This window comes from Botryllus schlosseri, chromosome 6 (genome assembly GCF_051294905.1).
Source record: "Botryllus schlosseri isolate E-star chromosome 6, Bs_hap1, whole genome shotgun sequence".
NCBI lineage: Eukaryota > Metazoa > Chordata > Ascidiacea > Stolidobranchia > Styelidae > Botryllus > Botryllus schlosseri.
The window spans coordinates 7,164,940-7,192,346 of NC_137241.1; the positions used below are offsets into that span (position 1 = coordinate 7,164,940).

Here is a 27,407-nt window from a genome sequence, read left to right on the forward strand (position 1 = left end):
CAATATGGCATTTTTACGATCCACAATATGTTGTATTAAAGTTTACTAATCGCGCAAAGTGTTTACACCGTATCCGATACAACTTCTCCGTATTATTCTTCGACTAAACTACGGGCCTTATAATATGGGGGACGAACGAATGCGAACGGATTACGATCGTTTTCACAACTACTTACTTACTTGAGTAGATTTAAAGTCAGTCAATTCTACTTCTACTTCAAGTAGATTTAGGTTGCTCATGGAAGAAGTACTTCTCCTCGTACTTGAGTAGATTGTTTCGTCGCTACTTCCACTTCTACTTGAGTAGCTTTCTTGACTACTTTGACCACCTCTGCATATTCGTCGGATGTATCATGAAATCGTTGTTGGTCTCTGGAGTAGTCTCTGGGTGTGGAAAACTATGTCCGACAGGGGTGTCAAGCTCAACGTGCATCGCGGGCCGCACAAGTCAAATGATTCCTCAATGTTACCTCAAAAACCAAGCCCTTGTTTTTCATTTGAATACTTTATTATAAAGCCTACATACGCAATAGTATGTTACATTGTATTACTGGTCATAGGGGTTCTATTCTAGCTACACCGTCCTTGGCAAACAATGGAATTGGCAGTAATTCGATGACGCGGTTGAATACAGTTATAAACGACTCAAACAGTGGCTCTTACGATGATATAACTTGTCGTATTTTTATGCTCCCTTTGTTTTAATTGTATACTGGCGGCAGCCCTGCGTGTGCGGTGTGAGGAATACAAGAGCTGACCACAGATATTTGAATTTATTTCAGTGTAACTATTATATTCTCTATGTAACCTCAATATAATGGTTTCGCATTGGCGTTTTCGCTTCTGGGAATAACTAGTTTTGGATCCGTTTTTCCATAAAACTCTGAACTCTGTGTGCACTTTTTTGTCTTTTCGGAATTGGGTGTCGATGTGAGCGACTTGTTCCTAATGGGGACTATAGTGAAACCACAACACCGCGGTCGGATAGTTATAATGTGGCCTATAAACATACTCTACATTTGCTGTCGTAAGGGATTATTTAATGTTTTGTTTAAGATGTGCTCGATAATACATGCATTTTTCAATCTACTCAGAATTGCTTCGCGGGCCGGATGAAACCGTCTGGCGAGCCGGATAAGGCCCGCGGGCCCTATATTTGACACCCCTCGTGGTGGAATTAAAATATAAAATGAAGGGAAAAAGATCTGCATTAAATCTAGAACCTTGGCTCAAGTAAATAAGCGGAAATTTTAAAACGCAATGTCACTTGATGAAGTATTGCACCTAGATGAAATCGGTCCAGATTTGAGAATGGGTGGAAGTGAAATGTGTTCAATATATTCCAGGATCGAAGTCACGGCTATCTGCTAATAAACTATGTTCAGCTATGATTGATTTTGGTTCGAACTTACTACTGCGAAAGGTTACATAGTCTTTATCCTGTTTCAGGTGAAATTTGGAATGCTATGGCACAATTCATACACGCTGCAAAAGTCAATCTTCCATATATCATGACGTCACCAATTTATTGAATCGACATATGACGGTTAGCAAATGGATTATAGTAAATATTTACCAATCGGAGACATACCGCAAAATTTCATACGCGGTGGACATTTGGGGAAGTACATGATTGTTGTTGGTGGTTATAGCTCTATGAGTTTTATATCATCATGCATTTGTAATGTAGATAGAAATACATAATTGACGCGTGGAGAGAACTACCAATGGTGTGATATAGATAATGTTCAATTCATACACGTTCGCAAGATGACCCTACGAGAGCTGCCAGTGAAATATGACCACCGCGTTCTACCTTCTTAGATAGCCTAGTTCCTTTTAGCAATTTTAAGCGGTATCTTGTTGTTGTTTGTCGTATTCATGATGTTTTACGACTGCAATGGTCATTTACATCAACCGATATTCTTTATTGTGATTGCAGTGTCGTATATTAGGCTCTGCACGAGAAAAAAAATTGACTTTTGAGACACATGTAATGTTCATCCAAGTGAGGGAAATGATATATATCCGTGTGATTTCATTTGCCATATCCTGTGAATTCGATTCATAAGCCGGATGGAAGTCAGTAGACGGTACATCACTACCTTTGCACAAGGCACATACTTTGCAGTGTTTCCATCGACTGCCTTCTTGATAATAATCAAACAGAACGCGAAGGCATTGTCGGCTCCATTTCAAATTAGCGTTATACTGTCTTACACGGATAAATTCACATTTGGATTCGTAAATACGATTTCGGTACAATACCGGAATTGTCTATTAAAGCTTTTTCGTCAACGATACGGTTCTGTAAATGCAGACTAGTATAATAGTAATATGGATATAGAGGTCGACAAATGTAGAGGTAGCCCGCTCTCACTATCCAATGTGAATGAGCTTCGGCGACAACCTCTAACCCTGTGGTTCTGAAACTGGGGGACGTGAAAGCATCTGAAGGGAGGCGTGAAGCTGCGGTCAACTGAAAAAAAAATTGGCGCTCTGCGCGATTTACCCACAATTCATAGTTATTGCTCTGTATATAGCCCCAATTTTATATTTGAGATTTCTCTCATCAACAGTCATAATCTTTCATTCCGTCAAACTATCCGCTGGGATTGCCATCATTTTGGTTGCATTTTTGGATATAACGATAGGAGGGTGGTGGTGGTGGTGGGGGATGGGAGGGGGGGGCTTTCAGTGCTGAGTCTCCGAGGAACTATATATTACTACGAATCCGAACAATATCATCCAGAATCCACGCGAATCCGAAAAATCTCGACCGGAATCCGAATCGAATCACTTTTCCGCCTAATTGTACAGCTGAGTTAAAATGCAATTAGGGTGTGCAGCCTTTATAAAGGATAAGGCTAGGGTGATGTAATATATAATTCCTTGTACCTTTGACAGAACAATTTTAGAGTGCTGCCAGTCAGTCCTAAGACGAGGTGTTTACCTTCTGTGTTTGGTTGTCGAGTTGACGATTTTTTTGACTTGAAATCAAAGGTCACGTCTAGTCATAACTAAAGCAAAAGTTACAACCATACCTGAAACAAAATCTGCAATAAAACCGGAATCCGATTCACCTGTCTTGAAATTGCGCAAAATCCGGCCAGAATCATAATCCTAGTCTGGATTCTCATCATGGATAACCCGTCATAGCTATGCGCTCGAGCGCCTCCTGTCGACAGGCATGAACGTCGGATCAGTCTGGCCAGCTGTAAAGGCCCGTCACACTTGACGCGTACACCATAAAGCTCGATTAAATATTTTTGATCAGAGTTAAGTTGCAACGGATTCATATATAGCAGTGGTGCGAACCTATGGCTCGCGAGCCATATATGGCTCTTTTGGGTATAAGATATGGCTCTTTGCCGAATATTTATTTTTGTACTGAATTGATCAATATTGCAGCGCGACTTGTTGGTAAATTTTCATCACGGCCAATATAATTATTCTCGTGCATGGCAGTATAAACATGTCTCCGAGAGGTAAAGACAATGCTGTCTTCAGGTTAAGGGGCTCAGGCCCCCTATTTTGAAAATGGTCAAACTTAAGTAGCAGTCACGCCGGCGACCAATGTCTCTCGTGAATTCTATGTACCCGACTCGAAATCGTGAATTGTGGGATAACTTGATTAATCAAAGAGCATAGCAGACATGGTGACGCCCATTCCAAAACGCAGTTTTCAAATACAAATTGTCTTGCTGATCTACGGCGCGAAACGAACAGTTGTGGATGTGACATTCCCAATGACAAACTCGAATTACAAACAACACCATAGCTATCCCAACATTCTTGATTGGTAAGTATAGCTCTGTGTAGTGCCTGCGTTAAAATGTATGCGTGTAGCGCAACATTATGTTACCGCCGAATACTTTGAGAATTGAGAAGTCGATCAGTATTTAGATTTTCGGAATCAGTGTGACAGTGACATTCGATTAATATCAGTTGCAATAAATTCTATGCTACTTATAGGATGAATTGCGTTTTCAATGGTGAGGCTTGGTCCGTCTGTGCCTTACCTCTCGTTTTGAGCTTTATTTTCGAACAATAAATACCAGTTTTTACTGAGAAAATATGGCGCACACGAGGAATCCCATGTATAGTGAGTTCGAATTAGTTCTACCATGATGTCACGAATTTTCAATCATGACGTAACAGTTGATTGACTTGTATGGCTCTTTGGGAATTGAGATGGGAAAAATTAGGGCCAATATGGCTCTTCGGACAAAAAAGGTTCCCGACCACTGATATATAGCCATGTTGACGTTTCACATTCCTTCTCCAAAACTCACACGAGAAACATCACGACAAGTCGATCTATGTTATGTGAATTTGGAGTAGGTTGGTGGAGTTTCAATAATGTCTAGTTTAGTTCTATTCACCTAACTTATCTTCGGTCCCCACCCGGTGCGGTCCAGAGGCACACGACCCGGGAACATACGAGACTGGTTCTCAAAAACTCAAATGCTCCAACTTTTCTTGCTGTTTAATATAATCTTAGATACAGAAAGTCAAAGAAGAATGCTTAATTGCAATCGTCGACAATGGAATAGAATAGGCCTACCTCAAATGTTGCCATAAAATCATGTTTCGATTTAGGCTCAAACTTACAAATTTGAGGATACATATATATTGCCCGTAAATCGACATTTTGACTTCCAAATAACTCGATTTAGCGATAGAACACTCAGAGATGAGCGGATTTGAAATTTCTATGTCCTAATCCAATCCAAATCCGAACCTTCAAATCCAAATCCAAATCCTAATCCATAACTTTTTCATATTCAAGTCCATGTCCAATCCTAATCCGATTCCAACTGGAAATTCAGAAAATATACTTAATTTATGCAATGAAGGGATTCAAAAATTTTCTTTCACAAGTAACGATTTACTTGATTCAAGATAACTTAGTAACCATAAGTACCTTAATAACTGATCTGACTAAAGTTTGTCGCCATTCGCCACACGACATTTCAATCTCCCAGAAAATAGGTAAATCCAATCCAAATCCTAATCCGTTCTGAAAAAAATGTCTAATCCAAATCCAGTCCAAATCCGACAAAATTTCACAAATCCTGTTTTTTCAAAACCTTATCCTAATCCATGCTCATCTCTGAGAACACCACATGTAATTATTACAGACAACGTCTCTGTAAGTAGGTGTGTTTCTGCTGTTGCATGATTAGTTAGTTCAACTATTTTGCCTGATTTGGCTGTTTTCATTGGCCTCTGCACCCTTAGATGTTAAAAGGATTTTTGAATATCGCGAGCAAAACCACTCGCATTATAATCGCCAATCAAAAAAATAACCAACAACCACATGGGTCTCCACTTTATTAATTTTGTAATTGAATCGAAAAAAGTCCACTCAATGACGGTATTGAATAAAAACAAATGTGCCGTTATATAGCCTGATACATGCCCTAAACTTCACATTGTTCGTGTTGAAGGTTACAAATATATTTGTGTGCGTCGATTGAAATTTATTTTACACTCTCAAAAATAGAAAATATATCTGTCACAGACCCCATAACTCTGCGCAGGTCGAAGTTATTTGCATATGAGGAAAGATTCTGCCAGCGTGCAATTGTAGGCAAATTCACGGAGTGTAATCATGTGATTATCATGGAGAATGTTTCAAATATTTTAGGTGCTAATGTTTCATCGGTCCCATATCTCCCCTATATAAGTTTGGTATTCAGTGGTTCTCAAAATGGGGGCACCCACCCTTGGGGGCGTGAAAGCACCTGAAGGGGGGTGCGAAGCTGCGGTCAACTAAAAACATTTTTCGCACTCCGCGCGATTTACATCCAGTCCATAGTTATTGCTCTGAATATAGTACGAATTGTATATTTGAGAATCCTCTCATCAACAGTCATAACCTTCCATGCCATCAAAATATCCGTTGGGATTGCTAGCATTCTGATTGCATTTTGTGATATGACGATAAGAAGGTGCCAAATTTTTCACTATCATTAGGGGGGCGGGGGCGTGTCTAAATAAGTGTGAGAACCACTGGTTGACATTTAATTCTACTTGTTAAAAACGTTGGTGTGTTCTGCCTGTTTGTAATTTACTGAGGTGGCATGGATATAGACAACATGAGTTTTTTAGAAATCATAACTCCTACATTTTTTCACATCTAGTTTTGTCAAGTATGAAATAGTATTTGGATAAATTTGAATCATTGTTATGAATGAAATTGTAATTAAAAACGTCCTCATATTAAGGTAAAACGTTTAATTGCGCCAAACCGTGACTCCAGTCATAAGTTACTTTGCATTATACTCGCAAATATATATCTTACCGTCTTTAATTTTCATCATTTTATCAGCGAAAATATAATAACAGGGAGAAGTTGCCCTAATATTACGACAACAATATATAATTTGGAAAGTCACTCTTATACTTGTGGCACCACATTAATCATTATTATCCGTTAGTCATTAAGATGCATCTTGCAATTCTTGAAGCTTTCGCTGGGGATTGACAAGTCTGTTACGCCTTCTCGAAACTCCCGTCTTTAAACTACTCGTTTGAGTACTTTTTGAACTTTCTGATTCCTACTTCAATTTTAAGTGTTTTGAAATTATCTACTTCTACTTGTAATTGAGTATAGAAACTTCCTATATTACTTATACGTCTGCGGGCGTGCCGTTCCCCCCTGCGACAATGCAATTCATCATAAACAACTCAGAATTCGTAATAACCGGTATCAATCAAATGCTATTGTCGCACCGATTCCGAAAATCTTAATAAGAACAATCGTCGGTCACTGGAACCCCTCAAAATCGACAAGGAATGTCAAACTCGGCTTTATTCCGTACAGTGGCAGCACAGAGAAACAATTGCCAGATGAGGCCCAATCGAATCTGCCTAACTCACTATTCGCTAACAATTGGACAACCGCACCCCAGTGAAACGCGCTATCGATTTCGGAAACCGACAGTACAGTGTTACATAAATTGTGTAGTAGCGACGGCCAATAAGTAATGTGGAGCAAATACATTCCTTTACTGATGTAGCTGTTATGTATTTTCCATCCTTACCTATATAAAATTGTGGTATGTGATAGCTACTTATATAGCCTGCGTAGGTTTTATATATTTGCGAATCTTATTCCAAGGAAATCTTGCATCCCCAATCATGTATCTTAAACCCTGATTTTCCACAGTCTGAAGGATGGTTTCAACCATTCAAGTTTGATCATAGTGAGTGACATATTTCGATTTGCTGATACAGTGTCCATTTCTATCTTGTAAAAAAGAGATATGACGACCAAAGGACAATAGGGAACATAAAACCGAAATTGCAACTTTAAATGAAATATTTTTCCGTATTTTATTTCACCCTTTTCGTTGAGAAATCTGTATTAAATAACTGGATGTTTCGCTAACGGAAAAATCGAAGTATATATTGTAGACTTGCCACGGCAAACATGGTACGGAGAAAATGGTCTCGCGTTCCCGCATTCTCTTGCTGCTATTGTTATTCACATCTCTGTGTATTTTTATCAGGTATTTTACGTGTTTTTGTATGTGTGGTGCAGTAGATTGATGGGGTAGGTCAGTGCCTCACCAGCCATGAACCTCACCGCACGTCACTGCTATGCAAAGATGTATGTCGATAGATGCTGCCAACGCATATATGTGTAAGTCCATAAATGAGGCCTTCCGACAAAAGCTCAGTTTCGACACCACTACATACAGTGCGTAACCATTACTTCTTATATATGTAGTGTAGACCCTGGCACAATAAACATACAGTCGATGGGAAACACGGTGAATTCTTATTGCTTACATGCAGAATATTTATCAAAACAGTCGAAACGAAACATTGCAATGCGATATATATATCCTCCATATCCTGTGGAGACGATTCATCAGCCGGATGGAAGATGTGTATGGTGTATCACTTCTCTTCATATACGAACACTCCGGTACTTGTATTGGCTGTGGTCTCGACGTTTCAACGGAACGTGAGAGCGTTGTTTCTCTCATTTAGAAATAGAATTAATCGACTAAAGGAGATCCCACGCAGAGATTCACAAACGAATTTTAGAATGCTCCAAGTGTGACATAAGCCGCATCTTACTTTCATGTCTTAGAAACCGTACCAGTAAGCAGCGTGAAAGATACAAAAACTTTAGCAGTACAACTGCAACGCGTTTTAACCACCAGTGTGAGTAGGGTAGCATTTAAAATATCAAAAATCGAAATCAAGTTAAGATGAACATGTTTAAGACATGATTTTGCGGTGCTTTGTTTTAGCCATGATTTCCTGCAGACGAAAAATAACATCTACATTGGTTCGCGCGCGAGTGTATGGGTGTCGAGTGTCAATATGTCGTTCGTATATTCAAGAAATATACTCATGCGGGAAAATTCCGGAAAATAATCCAAAGGAGTCGCATGGTCCTCCTCATCGTTCAATTCTTCAGGTGCGTCTTCGGTCCCGCCGATTTCATCAATAATGTCACCCGATTCATAATATACTAAGCCATAAATAGATTTAACTTCATTAGTAAATTAGTGAATTATTAGTGTTAGTCTTTCTAACCACATAGTGACCACTGACTAGAGATTGACCAACACTTCAGCATTGACTACTATGATGTGACTGCGGAGACCGCCTAATTGCAGGGTTACCATACGTCCTCCCTCTTCAGAAATTGAAAATGTCCTCCGAGGACGCCTAAATGTTCTCCTTTTTGGCAATTCGTCCTCCGTTACAGCTTTTACAACAAGATTTCCAATAAATACTTCACAATCAGCAACTATCTTTTTGGGTTTTTAAAAAGTGTCTTCCTCTCCAGATTCCAAAATATGGTAACCCTGCTAATTGCCTATACAGCAAGGGTCGCTAACTCAAAACGGGTTGCGAACCACTTTTCAAATTTTGTAGAGGTCGCGGGCCGCAGGAATGCAATAACGAGACAAAATAGGCCACGCCGTTTAGCAATGACGGTTTTAAAACTTTACGTCTGTACAAATCTGTGCTCTCTAACATGGGCGACAGGCATAGTTACCACAGACGCGATAATATTTTAATGAATATATACAAATACAACAAAAAGTATCATGATCATCACTTTTATTTTTTAACTATGAGCTGCGCACGATACCTGACAACGCCTTCCAGCGACTAAGGAATCGTTGTTGCGGGCAAGCTAGACACGGTAACAGCTGAAAAACTACCTCCTCGTGAAGCTTGATTTTGTGGAAAGCACCAAGCTGTTTTCTAAGCGTCTAGGTCTGGCCAGTGTCTGGTCCATTGCAAGTCGAGGTAATATGTCCATGGGGGTTGTTCAAAACTACCTTTTTTTCCAAATGCGGGGATTCAGTGATTAAATTGTTAGGTTGCCTCAAAAAACGCTGCGCACCAAATTTGGGTCAATTCCGACAAGTAGAAGCCGCCGCGGAGCCAATAGAAATTTTGAATTTAATATAAACATTTTCTTTTCAAATTTTACTGTCAACCTTGTTACCTAAAATAACGATGCATAACAATTTTTGCTCACTTTCAACCGGTAGAAGCGAAGTTATTGCCGTTAAAAATGAAACTTTTGGATATGCAAAAATAGCATTGACGATGGAAAACCCTAGAATTATGAATGAAAACCTCAAATAACTTCGCTTCTACGGGACGACAATTTCATGGACACTAAATTTTGAAGTTTTTATTCTTTATATTAAATTGAAAATTTCAATTGGCTCTGCGGCGGCTTCTAACGGTTGGAATTAAGCCAAGTTTGGTGCGCAGTGTTTTTTAGGCAGTATAATAGGGATGGTGCGAACTCCTGAAACGTTCAGGTTCGTGTGAAGGCCAACCTTTTTGATAGGTTCTGTGTGAACGCGAACGTGAACCTATGACGTGACGTGACGTGACGTGATATTGCTAGTTTCAACCCTACATTTCAGTGAAGTGATAAAATAATGTGCACAATACCCAGTGACGACTCCGGCCTCATTATGCCGGAACACATGCTGACTTTTTAAGCTTCACCAAGTAGCAATGAAATGTAACAATATTTCCCATATAATCAATATTTCTCATCGCTTTGTCAACGATTTCGACGAGGACTTGCAAGGGAATATAAGCTTACGCCGTAATGCGTAACGCCGGACCGGACAATGTATTAGGGGCCTGAGTATTGCTACATTAATATTGAGCAGAGTGCTAAACGGGTTTCCAAACTTGCTACTGATATGATCTCATAAACAAGTTATACAGTAGCCATTCGCATGGATTTGAATTTTATGATACAATAAACATATCAAATATTCACAAATGGAAATCTGAATATGTCGGGCAAACTTTTGTAGCGTAGCAGGTAAAATTTTTCAGATTGGCAAGGTGCATGCTCGTTTATTGTTGATTATTTTTATGCTGCCAGCGCCATGCATAAACCGGTACGAAGTTGAAACGCAAAGAATTTAAGCCAAATATGCTATATTGACATGAAAAATTGTAATATACGAAAAAGGTTCACAGTGCAGAACTTACCAAGGTACGTTCGTGAACGTGAACCTCTAAATTTCGGAGGTTCAAGATAGCGTAATGGTGAACCGTCCGGCTTCTTGATCGGTAGGTCGTGGGTTCGATCCCCGGCCGGGTCAGACTAAAGAGCTGATTAGTAACACTGGTATCCATGACTTCCCTGCTTGGCGCTCATGCATTACTGGGATAGCACGGATGGGTGGTGATTGACTTAAAATGCCGTAAAGGCTATATCTGCACTTCCTTGTCCAGCGGCATATGCACATCATGCACTCATGGTATGCATATGCACAGATCGTGTGTATGTGTATCATGAGTCAGTGTATATGCCGCAAAAAACATAAAGGACAAAACTAAACTACGTCCTTTCCTTCCCTTTCACACACATAACGCGAACGTGAACCTCACGTTCACACCATCCCTACAATCTAACAATTTAATCAGTTAATCCCCGGAATCTGAAAACAAAAAGGTGTTTTTGAACAACCCTATAATGTCCATTGATATCATCCGATGGAATGCTGTTGTTATCGCAGAAACCGTTTCAGCTATAGTGAGGATGTTGGGCTCAGGAGAATAGAATATTTTGAACAACATTTTGAAAATGAAATCAATTTCAGCATTTCAAAATGCTTTATTATAAGTGTTCTTAAAAAAACTCAAATCAGATTGCGGGCCGCAAAATATGACCTCACGAGCCGCGTGTTGGTGACTAGGGATGGCGTGAACCTCCGAAAGGTTCAGGTTCGTGTGAACGCGAACCTTTTTGAAAGCTTCTGTGAGAACGCGAACGTGACCTAAGACGTCACGTGACGTCATATTACTAGTTCTAACCCTATATTTCAGTGAAGTGATATAAAAATGTACTGTCCACGATTCAGGCCACATTATGCCGCAATGCTGAAGTACACGATGACTTTCTAAACGTCCCAAAATGTATCAACTTGGTAAATCGGAGGATATAATAATCCCACAAAATCAATATATTCCGTCGCTTTGCCAACAATTTCGACGAGGGCTTGTCAGGTACAGTAAGCTTACGCCTTAGCGTATTCAGCGTCTGCGCTACGTTGATATTGAGCAGAGTGCAAAACGGGTTTTTATACTTGGTACCGATGTGACCCCATTAACAAGTTATACTGTAGCCAGCACCAGGGCCGTAACAGCACTTCGTCAGGCTCCCCCCAAAACTTTGGTCTTGGGCCCCCCATATAGGGTTATAAGCCGAACTTCGCCCCCCAGACCCCCCTCTGGCGATACCCTGTTTACTGCTATTTATCATATTGTTGGGAGTTTGTTTAGTGAATCAGCTTTTGTCGCCTAAGCGCGCGAAGCGCGGAAAATTTCTAGAATTCATGATTGAATCGGTTAGTATGATCGGGAATTGCATATATATTGTTTTCAATTTTTATCTTCTCTCTGCTCACGTAATCAGATTTGCCGGTAGAGCTGAGTGAGGTGTGTTTCAAAAGGTAGGACGACTCAATAATAATTAAACACCTTCGGGCGTATACCCATTGGCAGGAACGAAACAGTACCTCGTCAGGCCCCCCAAAACGTGGGTCTTGGGCTCCCATAGGGTGTAAAACGACCCCCCCATCACGTTGTTCGCGTTTGTCACGAAATCATCTGTACTGTATCGTAAGGCAGCGCGAAGCGCGAGGATTTTCGATAATTTATGATAAAATCGGTCAATCAGATCGGCGATTGCATATATATTATGCTACCAATTTATTGTCCTCTCTACTCACGCAATTAGATTCACCAGTAGAGCCGAGTGAAGTGTCTTGAAAACGGGAGGGCCCGTAAATAATAATTAAACATCTTCGGCGGGCGGACCCGTTGATATGACTTCGTTACATGATGTTATTTCGTGACTTCCAGTCTGCTATAACATAAAATATAGAATCGCCCAAACGTGAGCTTCTAAACTAAGAGACGCACACGATTTCAAATTGGTATTTCTTCACTGGCATAAATTTTTTCCCAGCGGGATGGTATTTGTCTTGTGAGGTTCAGATTGCAAAGACAGCAACATTCGGCGCCAGTCATTTAGGCGCCTATGGACAATTAAACCTATATGTATTTTGTATATATAACGAAGTCTTCGGTCAGCATAAGGGCATAGACCTTTTCGGCCAAGGTTTTCTCGCTACCGATCGTTCTGGCACACTTCTTGGAGTCGCATGTTATATGGCCCAAAACTTGATTGTATGTCTTGGTGGGTCGTGGCGCGGTAATGGCCCAATACCCAATAATAAAGACAAATGGCTACTCGAATTCGCGCCCAGCGCGAAAAAATTTTGAAAATTTTGAAAAATTTTGAAAATTTTGAAAAATTTTCAAAAAATACTCTATGATTTATGCTAATTCACGAAATAATTTTGGGCCCCCTTCGAGCTCGTTTGGGGTGCGGCAGTTACGGTGCTGGCCAGCACCCCATTCGCACGGATTTGGTTTTTACGATACGTAAAACATACCAAATCAGGATGGATCCCGTACGCCTGCTAGATTTTTGCATCGATCATTCATTTCTTTAGTGTTGATATATTTGCTGCTGAGGCCCTGCTCCGCTTCGCTTCACGTTTCCGTTAATGTTTACTTTACTCGGTGTCAACTCAAATCTGACAGCGTTGGGAATCCTGGCAATCTGAACTAAAACTGCTGCAATGGAAAACATGTTCACCTAAAAATGGGGCGGGTACGCGGTGTTGCGACTGTAGCAACTGCGCTATATACTACCGCTCTTTAGAGTTAGAGATGCCGCGTTAGCAGATACAGGCTTTCATGAAGTCTCCGCATGAATAGCTGTATTGTGGATAACGACTGCAATAGAGAGGTGTTGTACATTGGCGGGATGCTGAATACGTCATTTTAATTGACCCGTTAATATAAATACCACCCGAAATATTATAAACGTTGACTGGGTAGTTAGCGTAGTGGGTTACGATAAAAGCCTGATACACGGGCGGCCCAGGTTCGATTTCGCGTGGGAGGTTTATCTGGCTCCTATTCCCTCGCGTCGCTGTTCTTACGGCGACAAAAAAGCAGTGTGGATAAAACGTAACCATTTGCTAAAAAAGGGCAAGTAAGTAAAACCTAGTTGGGCTTTTCAACTCAATATTAAATAGAGTATTTTTGGGCAGATGAACTCAACCTGAAATTTTTCTGCGTGCGATTTAGTGCAAATATATTTCATAGTTTTATCATGCGAACCCCGCCCGAATCCTTTTATTCTCAAAAATGAAGCATAATTTCAATAATTTTTGGTTATATGTGCTCGCAATTATGAACGAATGACATCTTCTCATCATCGCGCGAGGCAGTTGGGATGCTTTAGTCTACAGGTGTGCAGAATGCGAGTCGGGACTGTTAGGTACCGGGCCTTTACCGCGACATGCAACTCCACGATGTGCGCTCACCGAATGACTGACGGCGATAAAAACAAATTAGATTCTCACTGGTTTTTCATGCCATTGAGGCCTGTTCGTGAATCAGTCGTCTAATACCGGGTTTAGTTCACTATATGGACGGGTGCGTGTGTGTTGACACCCCCTAATATTTTTTTCTGGCTACGCCCTTGCATCCCATGGTAACGTCGCAATTACCATTCTGAAGTGGTTGTTCTGTCGGTTGCCAAAAGCACTCCAGATGACACGTAGTTGAAAATTACCGAGATTTGTTTGTGCAACCCAGTCTTATCTAGTAAAATATCACCATACGTCAATAAAACAAGCTTCAACTCGATTCGGCAAACTCAAACCCCCTTGCACACAATTGATGTTTGTTCTGTCTATGACATGTTGTAAGACTTATCTAGTATTGTAGTATATTACAAACGCTTTGAACATCCGACGACAAATTATGACCAAAACATTCCTGTTCGCCTGTGACCCGTAAAATATCTACATAAGGACATAAAGTAAATGTCTTCTGTAATATTGCGGAATAAGGCACCTCGCAACTTGCCCAAAAACTATGAATGTCGTCAACGCGAGGTTCACGTTCGCGTTCGGTGTGTGAGCCTCCGAAATTTGAAGGTTTAAGTTCACAAATGAACCTTTGTAAGATCAGCACATTGAATATTTTTCGTATATTATAATTTTACACGTCATTATAACATCTTTGGTTAAAATTCTTTCCATTTCAACTTGGGACTACTCTATTCATGGCTCTGATAATAATATGAATAAGACACTCAGCATTAAACGAGCAACAGTTTGCCAATTAAAAAATAAAGTTTGCTCGAAATATTTAGTTTTCCGTTTGTGAATATCTAGTGACTCTCGGCTGTGAGCTTGGCCTTCAACCACTCAACATCAAAAACTAAATGCACTACATTTAGCTAATCAGCGAATTGTGCTTATTCAACCAATCAATTATTTACATCAACGAAATTGATATATACATGAAGAATGAATCGTTGTCTAATGTAAAAAATGTAACAGGCGTACGGGGTCTATCATGGTTTTATATGTTGATTGTATCTAAAAACCAAATCCGTCCGATCCGACATTCGCGTGTACACGAACCATAACCTTTCAAGGGTTCACAACATCCCTATAAGAACCGATCTATCACATACTGCGTTCTTTCGTAATGCGTGGACCTGTTATTCTTTGCAATCAACAGACATTGGTCAATTAACGTACAGCTTCCCATGGATAAGCAGCGCAAATTTGCGGTCTTACAACATTTGGGCTGAATAGATGCTAAACCGACCTTTCATTCAGGTCCAAATCACACTTAGGTTGTATGACTTAACTCATTCAAATGAGTTGTTTCGAAATTAGATATCTAATTCCATATATAATCTTCATTTATATTCATATAGGCTACAGAAAATAGTGTATATATAAAATATATATAGCGGACGTGCAAGAGTACGAGTGATACTCGCCTTGACTCGAAGCCTGATGCTGGATTCTGAATCGAGTAACTTAAATGCTCGATTTTGCCATGAGTTAGGACTTATCTTTTGCTCGGTTCTTTTCGGACATATGGTATTGTACCCACTTTCGGAACGTTGCGTGGAATGATTTTGGAATTGGAGCATTCGAATCAGGGTTACAATGACTCGAGTCGCGATTTTCTGGTGACTCGACTTGACTCGAGTCATTTTCGTTAAAATGTAAAATGACTCGACTCGACTCGAGTCAATTTGTGCATTGACTCGACTTGTACTCGAGTCATTGCGCATGCCTCGGAACAAGTTGTATGACTCGAGACTGGTTCTACCAAAACAGGCATTTCTTTGTAATTTCGAAGAATAGCAAAGTTAGCAGATATTATTATTTCGTATATCAGTACTGGTACAGGAAAATACTACCAGAAACTGGTAAAAGTGAGGAAGAGAGAGAGAGAGAGAGAGATTTTTCATTTCGTCGACCGATGACGCCACAATAAATAGAACACAATAATATGTAGTATTCAACAAAATAAATAACGGTGGTTTAGCGGTATTGGCTGCTACCGGGGATATGATCAATTGATCATGATTCATGACGATCTTCGAGTCAACCGGAACCAGAGTAAAGGGTTATTGAACTGAACTACTGTCATAAATTAACAACTAACCAGTGTAAACTAGTACAGAATGTGACGTACAAAATGCAATAGTAAGAGCAGTAATGACAAAAGAAGATATGAAACACATAACAGTTACAACCACACAATCAATGAGAACAAGTACAAGTAGATATGGATAGTGTATGAGCATAGACTAGTATTTATTCAGGAGTTAGTCCAGATAGCACATTATGAATGCGAATCATTCGATATTACTGAGCAGCGTTGTGAGAAGTGGGTTTCGCATGACATTAACTCGGAACTGAACAGTGAACACAATGACTTGGACTAGGACTCAAGTCAAAACACTGTGACTAGGACTCGACACTCTACTCCGTGACTTGGACTCGGACTTGACTATAGGTGGTGAATAGAAAATGCCATGACTCGACTCGAGTCAAAACTATAAAAGTGAGATTGACTTGTGACTCGGAACCTTGTGACTTGGTTACAACACTGATTCGAATCCAAATTGGCAAACGACCGAAACTCCAAATCAAGGTATCTGAATATATGTCCAAAAAGTGCAACTATTTGCATTGTCATTAGTGATTTCGTATTAGCCGCGTCAACGAAGTCATAATTTGGTCAAATATCGCATGTCTTCAGACATTTGGGGCGTTACCTCACGCAGCACTACATTCAGATCATAACTTAATTCTCCCATATTCCTCTTTGAAATGAATGGGCGCCCTCACTGCAACTTGAATAAGTGACTGGGGCGCCTGGCTATTTATTTTTAGGTTGCTATGGAATCACGCTATTGCGGCTTAGAAGTATATAGTCGGGGCAATTGAAGACTTCATTATCAACAAGGTGTGAGGTGGGTAAACAGCACGGATATGTATATACCTGTCGAATATGCTTTCATTGAAAAGTGAATAGTCTTCTATCTGTTTAGTAACTATTAGCGATGTCTATTATATTTGCTGCATTCGTATAATTTGATCATATAAAATATCTGAAAGACGCAATTGCCCTACAACGGTTTTAACACTGACTACGCCTGTGACCCGAATAATGCAGCGGAAATGCCTTGCGATCTGAACAATGCCAACGAGAGATAAGGCAATGCTAACAATCACGTCTACGGAATTTTTAAAGGCAGCACCATTAGCTAACGCCTAATAGAATATTCTTCGTTTGAAGTAATGAAAGTATAAAGATATTCGAGTCCCGGTATTTACAGATGCGGAGCCAATTCGAATGGAATTGATAGAGATCTATACAGCATGATAGTATTATCGTAATTCTGGCTTTATAGCGCTAAAAATCGGATGAAGACATCGGAAAATCTTTTCAGCAAATTATATGATCACGAAAAAAGCGAATTGCTGGCAAACAACAAACACTTCTGCGGAAGCATATAAAGTTAATAGCAACATTCAATTTTTGCACAGCCGAACGAGTGAAGTCATAGTATGTATAGGCTGCAGTACAGACCCCTTTAGGAGTAGATGTGGCGGTCATGTAGTATAGATATATATACTTATCTTAGCTTCAACACATGCGGTCCCACACAGTAGGTTCATAACTATTGACGAGACGACAAATTTCTTCCGCTTTAACTCTATCGATATATAGTGCGATATATAAATAAACACATTTTACCAACAAATCGGTGTTTTGGAATTTTATAGTATTTTACAAAAGAGGAAGGTAGTTACGAAATTTGTCTCGGTGTCGGCGGTTACAGACCAGAGACCTCGAAAAGGCGTGTTCCATGGAATGGATTAAATAAGAGAGATTTGAATTGCCCATATGCAATCTAAATTCGTAGTACGTTTTGATGTGCTAGCTAATAAATTTTTTGTTCTGCTATAGTATCACAAGGCAAATGAAGAGCAATACCGAACACACTGATTGATGCAGTTTTGTATGGGCTCTGCGTTGTATTTATACAGATATCAGTTTTGATTTGACATGTATCACGAAGCCAAAATATTTCTAAACGTTTCTAGGCTCTGTATTTAGACTTTTGGACAGCGGAACAGTCATGACCCATATGATGTGAGGCATTGTTTGAATTTGAATCCTTTTCTTATTACGCAGTTCGCTTTTGAACGTTGATATGGCTATCTTGCAAAAAACGATCGTTGTAGTATTAATTGCTGTTGCGCTGGCATCAGATGCACCAGGAACACCCGACAAGATTTCCACCAAGGACGATTACGTAAGCTTTCACAGAATATGTTTCATATTCTTTTAGTGAAATATTTCAAAATGCATCCTTGTCACATCACTGCCACGAGTAAGGCTGGGCATGATCGAGTACATAAGTGATTCGATTCTGAGTCAAGTCGAGTAATCGAATATCACAAATCATGACGTCATAACAGTAAGAGCGGTGTTCAAGCTTCTAAATATATACCCTTTGTTCTACCACAAGGAATATAATAACAGTCCTACATCACATTGTGGATAATTTGGTGTTTTTTCGACCATGCCTATTTAACTGCACTATGTGACAACGCTTTGGTTTAATTACGACTTCACCGATTACATTTTCATTTTCGAATCATTGTGCTCAGTCCTAGCCACGAATATCTGCTGCGACTAGAATCATTACTTACAGGCCTAAACTAGATCACACTATTACTAATTTTTCGCATGATGCTTTAGGCTTTTTGCATTGGTTCAAGAGATTTCCAAAACTGAGTATGCCCTATGCTATATCCTCGTAGCCTACATAGCGGTGATGTATACTTGTGCAAAATATACCAATTTAGCTGTAGTTGACAGACAACTTACTGCTGGGTTGAAACGCAGGTAGTCTTATAGTTCTAGTTGTATAGTTGTCGTTGCGCATTATTTAAATTAGTTGCGGAATAACCAGAAAACATGTATAGTCGTTCCGCGTGAATCGTGATTCTGTTGTGGGATGTCATAGCCTACTGCAGCCATTGTTAATTAAGTGTCAAAATGTCGATTCTATCTAGAATAATTCTTATCTCATTGCAATTTTTATTATCAGCGCTGTCAATTAGCGACAATCGGCAGTTCACAGAGGAGCGCGATCTCTCTCTAAGGTTGTTATTCTATTGTGTGAAACATAGAGTGATCTCCTGCTATGTGCGCGCGGGTATCATCAGCTGCGTGAACGCGTCTGCTGCAGATCACAGTACTCTGCTTTGCCTCTTAGGGTGGTTGCCATAATGGGCAATATTGTCGCCTGAGGGGAGATTTTGAGAGACGGGGCGAAAAAAAGTGTTGAAGTAGAAGTAAAAGCAAAACTACTTGAGTAAGTGGATATCACGTACTTGAATACTATGGAAAGTAGAAGGATGACCTTACTGATGACCTCTAGTGTTTAGAAGGGCGATAAAGATATGTTGAGGTTGATACGGGCCAGGGGGCGATAGGTAAAAAAATTTTTGGAACCATTGATTCCGGTAAAATAAAAATCTGATTTGTGTTCTTAATTGTATCTATTTAATTTTGTTTTAGTGAGCTATAGCTTCGGATGTTTAAAGGTAGCTGCTTCTAGTTCTAAATGCGAGTTTTGTAAAGTGATTAGTTCTAGTTATAGTTGTACTTATACATTGTACAAGTACATGTTCGAAATCCAATAGCTTACCATCCCGAAATATAAACAAGCGCAGAAAAAATATTATTTTGGCCGTGTGCAACGGCACGGTAAAAAGTCCCGATTGTAGCCTAAATGTAACTGCGTAAAATACATTTCACCTGTCTGTATGTACTAATCAATCATATTGCGTACAGGTAGGGTTGCGTTTAAAACAAACGGTGTTTTAAAACACTTTGTTTTAAAAACCTGTTTTAAACAGTGTTTTAAAGAAAGGCCTTGAAAAAAACAAAATTGTTTTTTTAAGTTGTAAAATTATGCCATAATTGTGTAAATACTTTCCAAAACACATGCTGTATGAGCGTACGGACAATTACCACCCGATGCTGCCGACGTATATCAATATGGGATGGTTGGAACCCTCAAAATAGTCGGCTCAACAGCAATGGTACAGATATTTCGTCAAAGGAGCTATATTTACCCTATATTATCACCTCTCAATATCAATCCACTATGACGTCACAATTGCATATTCGTGACGTCTTGGCTTAAGAAAAAAAAAACATTAAAAAACATGTTTCGAACCAGGGGCCTTGTTTAAAACATGTTTGTTTTAAATTGATTGTTGTTTTAACTGCAACCCTACGTATACAGGACTTGGAAGTTGCGGCTCGGGACGAGCTTCGCAATTCCACCGATCTGACTCTGCTCGCGTACACGATAAAATCGACGATGACTAACTACGGTGCGTCAATGGCAAAGGTGCAACAAAGATACTTGTTTCCGGAAGGCGTTGAATTGAAAGAGTTTTCCCTTGACAACGACGCATCCAGGACAAGTAGGTTCTTTGAAGAATTAACTATATCCCGCTAGGGAAAGATTCTGTGTGCTTGTTGAGGCAGTGACGTGCGGTGAGGTTCATGGTCGGCGAGGCACTGACAGCTTTAGAGTCAGAAATACATATACATCAATCCAAAACGGTTGCTGATTCAGTATGACGACTTGTTTCTTATCACATTGTCACTCGTCACACGAAGGTTACGCAAGAAATTACTATGCATACCCACGATTGGAGGTATAGGCGTGAATGTAAAATTATACATAACGGAACGGCTACACCTGTTGGGGAATGTATTTGCTCTGCGATACATGTTGGCTGTCACAACTACACGATTCATGCTACACGATCGGTTTGCGAGTCAATAGCGCGTTATATCACTGCGGTGCGGTTGTCGGAATATTAGCCAACAGTGAGTGAGACAAATTCATTTGTGCCCCACCTGGCTATTGTTTCCCTGCACTGTCATTGTCCGCAACAAAGCCGAATTTCATATTCCTTGGTAATTTCGTGGGAGTTCTGGTGCTTTGACATTATTAATGATTATAATGTCGTAAGCAGTGCGACAATAGCATTCGAATAATATGCATTGGTATAAATTCTGAGCCGTTTACGATACACTGCGCTATCACAGTTAAGGCTGTGCCTCACCTCTCCTTTCGCGCTATATTTTCTAACAATAAATACGCGAATTCCGCGATTTGGGGCGTGAAAATGTTTGAAACTTATTTAATCATGAACATCGATAGAATATACCCGTGATTATTTGTGTTATGATCATTGGAGGTTTCACAATTTTCATTTGCTCATGCTGACTACGAGTGAGACACTCCCTCACTTGCCTCCCCGACCGCAAGTCACTGTTAATTGGTAGTGAAGGAATGGAATGAAGCGAAAGGTAGGTCTGGCAGACGGGTGCTGAGAGGGTTCAGATATCATAAATTGTGCTATGCCGGTGTTGAAAAAGGAATGGTGTTGAGTAATGGTTTACTTGATATCAACGGTCGTAACAATATAAATAGATATACAATAGTTCATATTAGGATTGATGAATTTCATGCTCGGGGGATGGGGGTGTCCGCTGCGAACACTCGGAAAAATAATTTAGGGGTCCACGTTAAAGAATGTTGAAGAAACCCTGACTAGACAATTGCTAAGTAAAAGTGCAAGTAGCGTAAAAATGACTACTCGAGTTAGTATATTGCTAGTATAGGACCAACATACTTGAGTAGGGTACTTCGCAAAGTAGCAGTAAAGGCTATACTTATTCGTACCGACCACCTTCAGACACCACAGGCTAACTAATAACACGGCACGAACCGCGCCCACTAACTGGTAAAGCGTGAAGGGTGAATGTACAATGAATTACAGAATTTGTCTCAAACGGAATTGAAATTTCCGTATACTCGTCATGGTGTCGTGAGCCGCGAATATTTTTGGAAGTTCAATACCATTTGATTTAAGATAAATTACCAATTTTATTATAAACTAGAGCTCCACCTGCGAGGTCGTTTCGTGCCAATGCCCTGTTTGAGCCCCGTTCGAGCTTGGTGCAAAATTGAGGTTTGGGCTGCGATGGATACGAACCCGGACGAAATCATATGTCGCGTCCAATGTCTATTACAAATTACACAATCTTTGACACATTCTGAAGTCCGGTGGTACATTGTAAAAGGTAAAATAAATTCCCAATTGATCGGCGGCACTTTTAAGATAGATTCCACAGACGTCACACGTTCTGTACTCAATCAGTAGCGATCTATGGTTCCCGCGGTACAACATAAGTCTCCAAGAGCACAATATTATGGTACACAATACGGCGCAGGTGCCCGCTCGCTGAGCTTACAATGTTCTGCATTTAGATTAAAGAGAGTAGTGTACAACGCATTTTACTCGATGCCTTCTTGGCCTTTGGCGAATCGTCGATGATTGAGCCCGGTTTTTTGAGGAATTGATTTGGGAGCTTCACCATCTGTCGGATTCCGAAAATATAATAGTCTTGCATTACGTTAGTGACAGTTTCCAGGTCATCTACTCGCTGACTCGTTCGCGCCAGGAGGTTGCGAAATTGCCTGCAACATGATTAAAACCAACCCCTAGTGTTCTTCAACCCACATAGAAGCTACATTAATTTCATTTTTGAATAAGGCTAGGAAGATTTCGATTATCTTGGCCTTTAGAAAATAAGACACTGAACGGCGTTAAATCGCATCAGAGAACTCAAACTATCCGAAGGGATCAGCATGTTCGTACTACGTAGGAGATCGAAGACCCGATAGCCTATTTTAGAGACTTATAGATCGCAAACTGCTCTGCTGAGTATAAAGATGCAAAATTTCGAGGAAAATCAGCTCACAGAATTGACGTGAACGTCACTTCCGTTTCCGCTTTCCTCCTTGGAACTTTAGTTTAAATGCGAATACTATTATTATTATTATTATTATAGATAAAAACATTGGAATGAGTGGCGCTTGCCACAACTAATGACTAGGGCGATTTTTGTGTCTTAAAAACGGAAGATTTGACTTAAAAATCAAAATTTTGACCTTTTTTGACCTTACACTACTTAATTTTGTCCAAATTACGACCTCATGTATGTAAATTTTCCCACAAAATGATAGAATTGTACGACTTATCTACATTTCTGGTTGGAACTGTATGTCCTTACGAAGTAGTTTGGCCTGAAAAATCTCTTTTTGCTAAAAAGTGACAAATTTTTAAATGAAAAAAAAACTCTATTTTAACGTAATATGGGCCTATGAATAAATCCAGTAGTTATATCACGCATTATGGTAAAAAAATAATTAAATTTTTTTGTAGTACAATGAAAGATATTTTCCTACATTTTTGGGTAGAAAGTGTTTGTCTTTACTACGTAGCTCGCCAAAAATAGAGAAAGAACGTTCAACAGCAGCAGTTATTGGCTCGCAACATTGAAGTTGTGCGTACACTGCTGGTGACACACCGTGTTGCTTCATTCTGACAATGTTGTCTACATTACAATTTTTCCTCATGCGGTTCTTGACATAAGAACTAATGCCCACGCAGTCTTGCTTCAGTTAGAATATTGTGGTACGCTGATAATAACACCATGGCAACCGATCTGTTTCATTTGAATGTTTATATCCACAATGAGCAGACAAAGGGCCGTCCACAACGGTATAGGCATATAAAGTTGGCTACAAGCTGTAAAATGTCAAATGATAAGTTCACCGACAGCGCAAAATCCACGATACAAACGAAATGCAGGTTGCAACATTTTTTGACTTTGTAAACAATTTTGACAAAATTTTGACTTTTTGATGTCATGTAAAAAAATCGCCCTATTCATAATATATCACGTAAACATAATATATTACACATGTACAGATAAAAGTATAAATAAGTTTTATAACGTTTTTCGCGTCGATCCAACATATCTTGTATCTTGACACTGACTCTCGAACGGCACATTTCGATCGTAACTAACAAAATCCAGAATGCAAGTATTTATTTTCGCTGATATATCTATCCATGGTAGGAATGAAATGAGAAAAAACAGATATTTCGACAGCTCTTTGGCTAGAGCAGGGTTTGCCAACTCAAAACGGCTCGCGGATCACTTTTCAGATTTCGCAGAGGCCGCGGGCTGCATAAATGCCATATCGAGACAAAGCATGGCAACACCGTTTAGCAACCACGTTTTAATAAATTTACGTCAGTACAGCGCTATACTCTCAAGCGTGGGATGTGAGCATAGTTACCACAAATTAATAATATTTTATTAAAGGAATATAAATACAACAAAAAGTACCACGATCATCACTTTTTTGAACTCTCGGCTACGCACGATACCTGACAACGCCTTTCAGCGACTAAGGAATCCATATTTGGACTAGCCAGAGACGGTACAAGCTGAAAGACTATCACCACACAATGCTTGATCTTGTGAGGAAGCATCAAGCCGCTTTCCAAGCGTCTTTGTCTTGGGAGTGTCATGGCAGGACCAGTCCACGTCAAGACAATATGCCCATTCATATCAGCTGATTCTCGCTTGATTAAATGCTTTTGCATCGTCGAAGTTGTTTCAGCTAGTGAGGAATAGTGATGTTGGGCACAAGCGAATAGCTTAGTTTGAACAACAACAACATTTTAAAACTGAAATCAGTTTCAGAATTTTCAAATGGTGTACAGAGCGTTCTTCTGAAATCTGATCGCGGGCCGCGTGATTGGTGACCCCTTGGCTAGAGGAAGCTTATCAAACTAAAAAGCAGTTGGGCTTTCAGACCTTCACTTCCCACTTCCATTTCAATTAGTTTTTATATGCCTTGGGAACGATGTTACTTATACTTATACTTGAGTATTGATGATGACTAGTTTGACCCCATCTGAGTATCTGATATAATTTCAGGACGGAGTACCGGCAATCAAGAAGTAACACAATCGGCAGGTGGCATGGTCTATCTGAGGCCGTCCGTTGAAATCGAATCCGACTTGACGTACGTCAACCACCCGGAGAAGGCCTTCAGCGCGGATACGAAAACCTTTCACAAGCTCTCAACGACGATTTTGATCACAGTGGGCGATTCGGTAGGCGGTGACATTTTCACTCCAAATTACCCAATAAGTTACCCGAACGGCGCCGATTTGACTTGGCTGATAACATATCCAGAGGGTAACGTCGTGAAATTGGAACTTCAAGATTTCGAAATGGAGGAGTGCTGCGACCGACTAATCATATACGACGGCTACAACATATCTAATTCTCCGTTGGCCGCTTTTGAGGGCACTTATCAGAACGATGGCACCAATATTGTTTACAGTAGTACGCAAACAATGTATATTAGATTTACCTCCGACTGGCTTATTACGGGAAAAGGATTTCATGCCACATATATCAACGAACTTAAAAGCGAAGCACCGGTTATGTCTTGTGGGAATGTTGAGCTGTCAAGTGAAAATCAGGGGTATATACGATCACCAAACTACCCCAGTACGTACGGCCGGAATATGAATTGCACCTGGCCTGTCCAAACGGATGACAACACCATAGTCAAGTTTGTTGTTAATAACTTCAGCATTGGGTATGACGACCAACTTATTTTTTACGACGGAACACCAGACGACCCAGGCAACAAAATTGAGTCCCTGACAGGCAACATGGCTTCAGGTTACGTATTCTACGCATCTTCATACCAAGCGTTTGCAGTGTTTGCATCAGATTACTCTTCTAACGGTGGCAATAAGTTCGATATATTCTACACCGGTGAGTACATTACTACCAGTCCACCCACTGAGACGACAAGTGTTTATTATGCTCCGTCTCAATGCAATAATTCAACGTCTAATGTTTATGGATTCGGGAGAATTGCGTCCCCGGGATTCGATACCCCGGGACACTATCCTATGGATGATAACTGCATCTGGTACGTAAAAGGTTACAGTGACGACGACGTTATCGAGTTTTTCGCAGAATATTTCTCGACTGAACCTAGATATGATTATGTCAGAATCTACAACGGTTATGGAACTTCGTCCAGCAACCTAATCAGTGAAATCTCAGGATATGTTGACCCTGATACTCTCCTCGCGGTTTCTGATTCTCGACATGCAACGCTGCAATTTTATTCGGATCGCATCGTCAACGACCGCGGATTTGATATACGCTTCTACAGCATGTATTACCCCACTTACACAACACAACCTACGGAAATAACAACCCAAGTTTATCAAAATACTACATGTCCCGACTTGTGGTACGGTTCTTCTTCTGGATATGTTGCTTCTCCGTATTACCCTAGCTATTACTACAACGGCATGAACTGCACTACCGGCATAAGCACGCCTTACGGTACTTCTATCAAGCTCACGGTTCAATCGTTTAGTCTAGCTAACGGCGACTATCTCAGAATTTATGATGGTTTCACTGATGAGAATTTGGTTACATTCACTGGATCGTTAAACTACGGGTATGCTTGGCAATCATCCAGCGACTATATAAGACTTGTGTTCACGTCGGACTCCTATGATGCATCGTCTGGATACTACTTTAGATATGACGGCGTTTCTAATGGTTTATTCCCGACGGAGTCGCCGTCCGATTGCGGCGGAACCACGCCTTACAACCAAGGAAATATATCATCGAAAGGGTATGGATACTATACCTACTCAAATAACTTGGATTGCTTGTGGACTGTCTACGTACAACCCACCAGATACGTGTTATTTACTGTCGTCACCTTTCGCACTGAAAGTTGCTGCGATTACGTCCGAATTTATGCTGGAACGCCAAGCAATCCATTGGGCATGGTGCAGGATTTACGCGGAAACGTGGCCGCGGGTACTCAGATTCTAGTTCCGAACAGTCAGGCTTATGTCACCTTCTACACAGACAGCTCCGATGTGGAGGCAGGATTCCGCATTTCCTATCAGGCAGTATCAACATCTTACACACCCAGCAGCGCCGCTAGAAATATAGATTTGAATATTGCGCCACAAAACTCACACCGCAGAGACCTGCGATTGTTTGCGGACCGAGTCCAACCAGTCACACTCGGTCGAGATCTTTGGGGAGATGCGAAGAACAAGCCTGAAAATCCTCAAAGGCGCATACGGGAGAAAAATCAGGAAGACCTCATTAATTAGTACAACCTTGTCATGGTTTAAATGGGCTAACGAATATCACGGGCTTCTTTCAATTATAATATTAAGCCCTTGTATGTTAAAGGACGTCTTTTTGGTAGCTTTCGCGCATTCGCGGTTTTTGATTGCACTTTATAATCTTGATGTAACAAATGTGTAATAAACTGTATAACATGAAAATTATGCGATGCATTTATATAACGTCATTAATAGACGGTATCGGTATAAGCACATAGCATAGCAGTATAAGTCGAAACTCTGAAAAGACCTATGCTATAACTGCCAAGTACAAATTAACTGCCAGTACTCTGATCCAGTGTTGGGACGACTCGAGTCACTTTGAGAAAAATG

The 27,407-nt window shown here is 40.3% G+C and overlaps 1 protein-coding gene across 1 annotated transcript; it reads left to right on the forward strand.

The window, feature by feature from the left end:
* Positions 1 to 35: 35 nt before the first annotated feature.
* On the forward strand, positions 36 to 27,236 carry LOC145440781 (cubilin-like). Its single transcript, XM_080318526.1, has 4 exons — positions 36 to 40; positions 18,124 to 18,244; positions 20,252 to 20,435; positions 24,826 to 27,236. Exons 2-4 carry the CDS (start codon positions 18,143 to 18,145, stop codon positions 27,057 to 27,059), a joined length of 2,520 nt encoding a protein of 839 aa, XP_080174652.1. The 5' UTR covers positions 36 to 40; positions 18,124 to 18,142; the 3' UTR covers positions 27,060 to 27,236.
* The last annotated feature ends 171 nt before the right edge of the window (positions 27,237 to 27,407 follow it).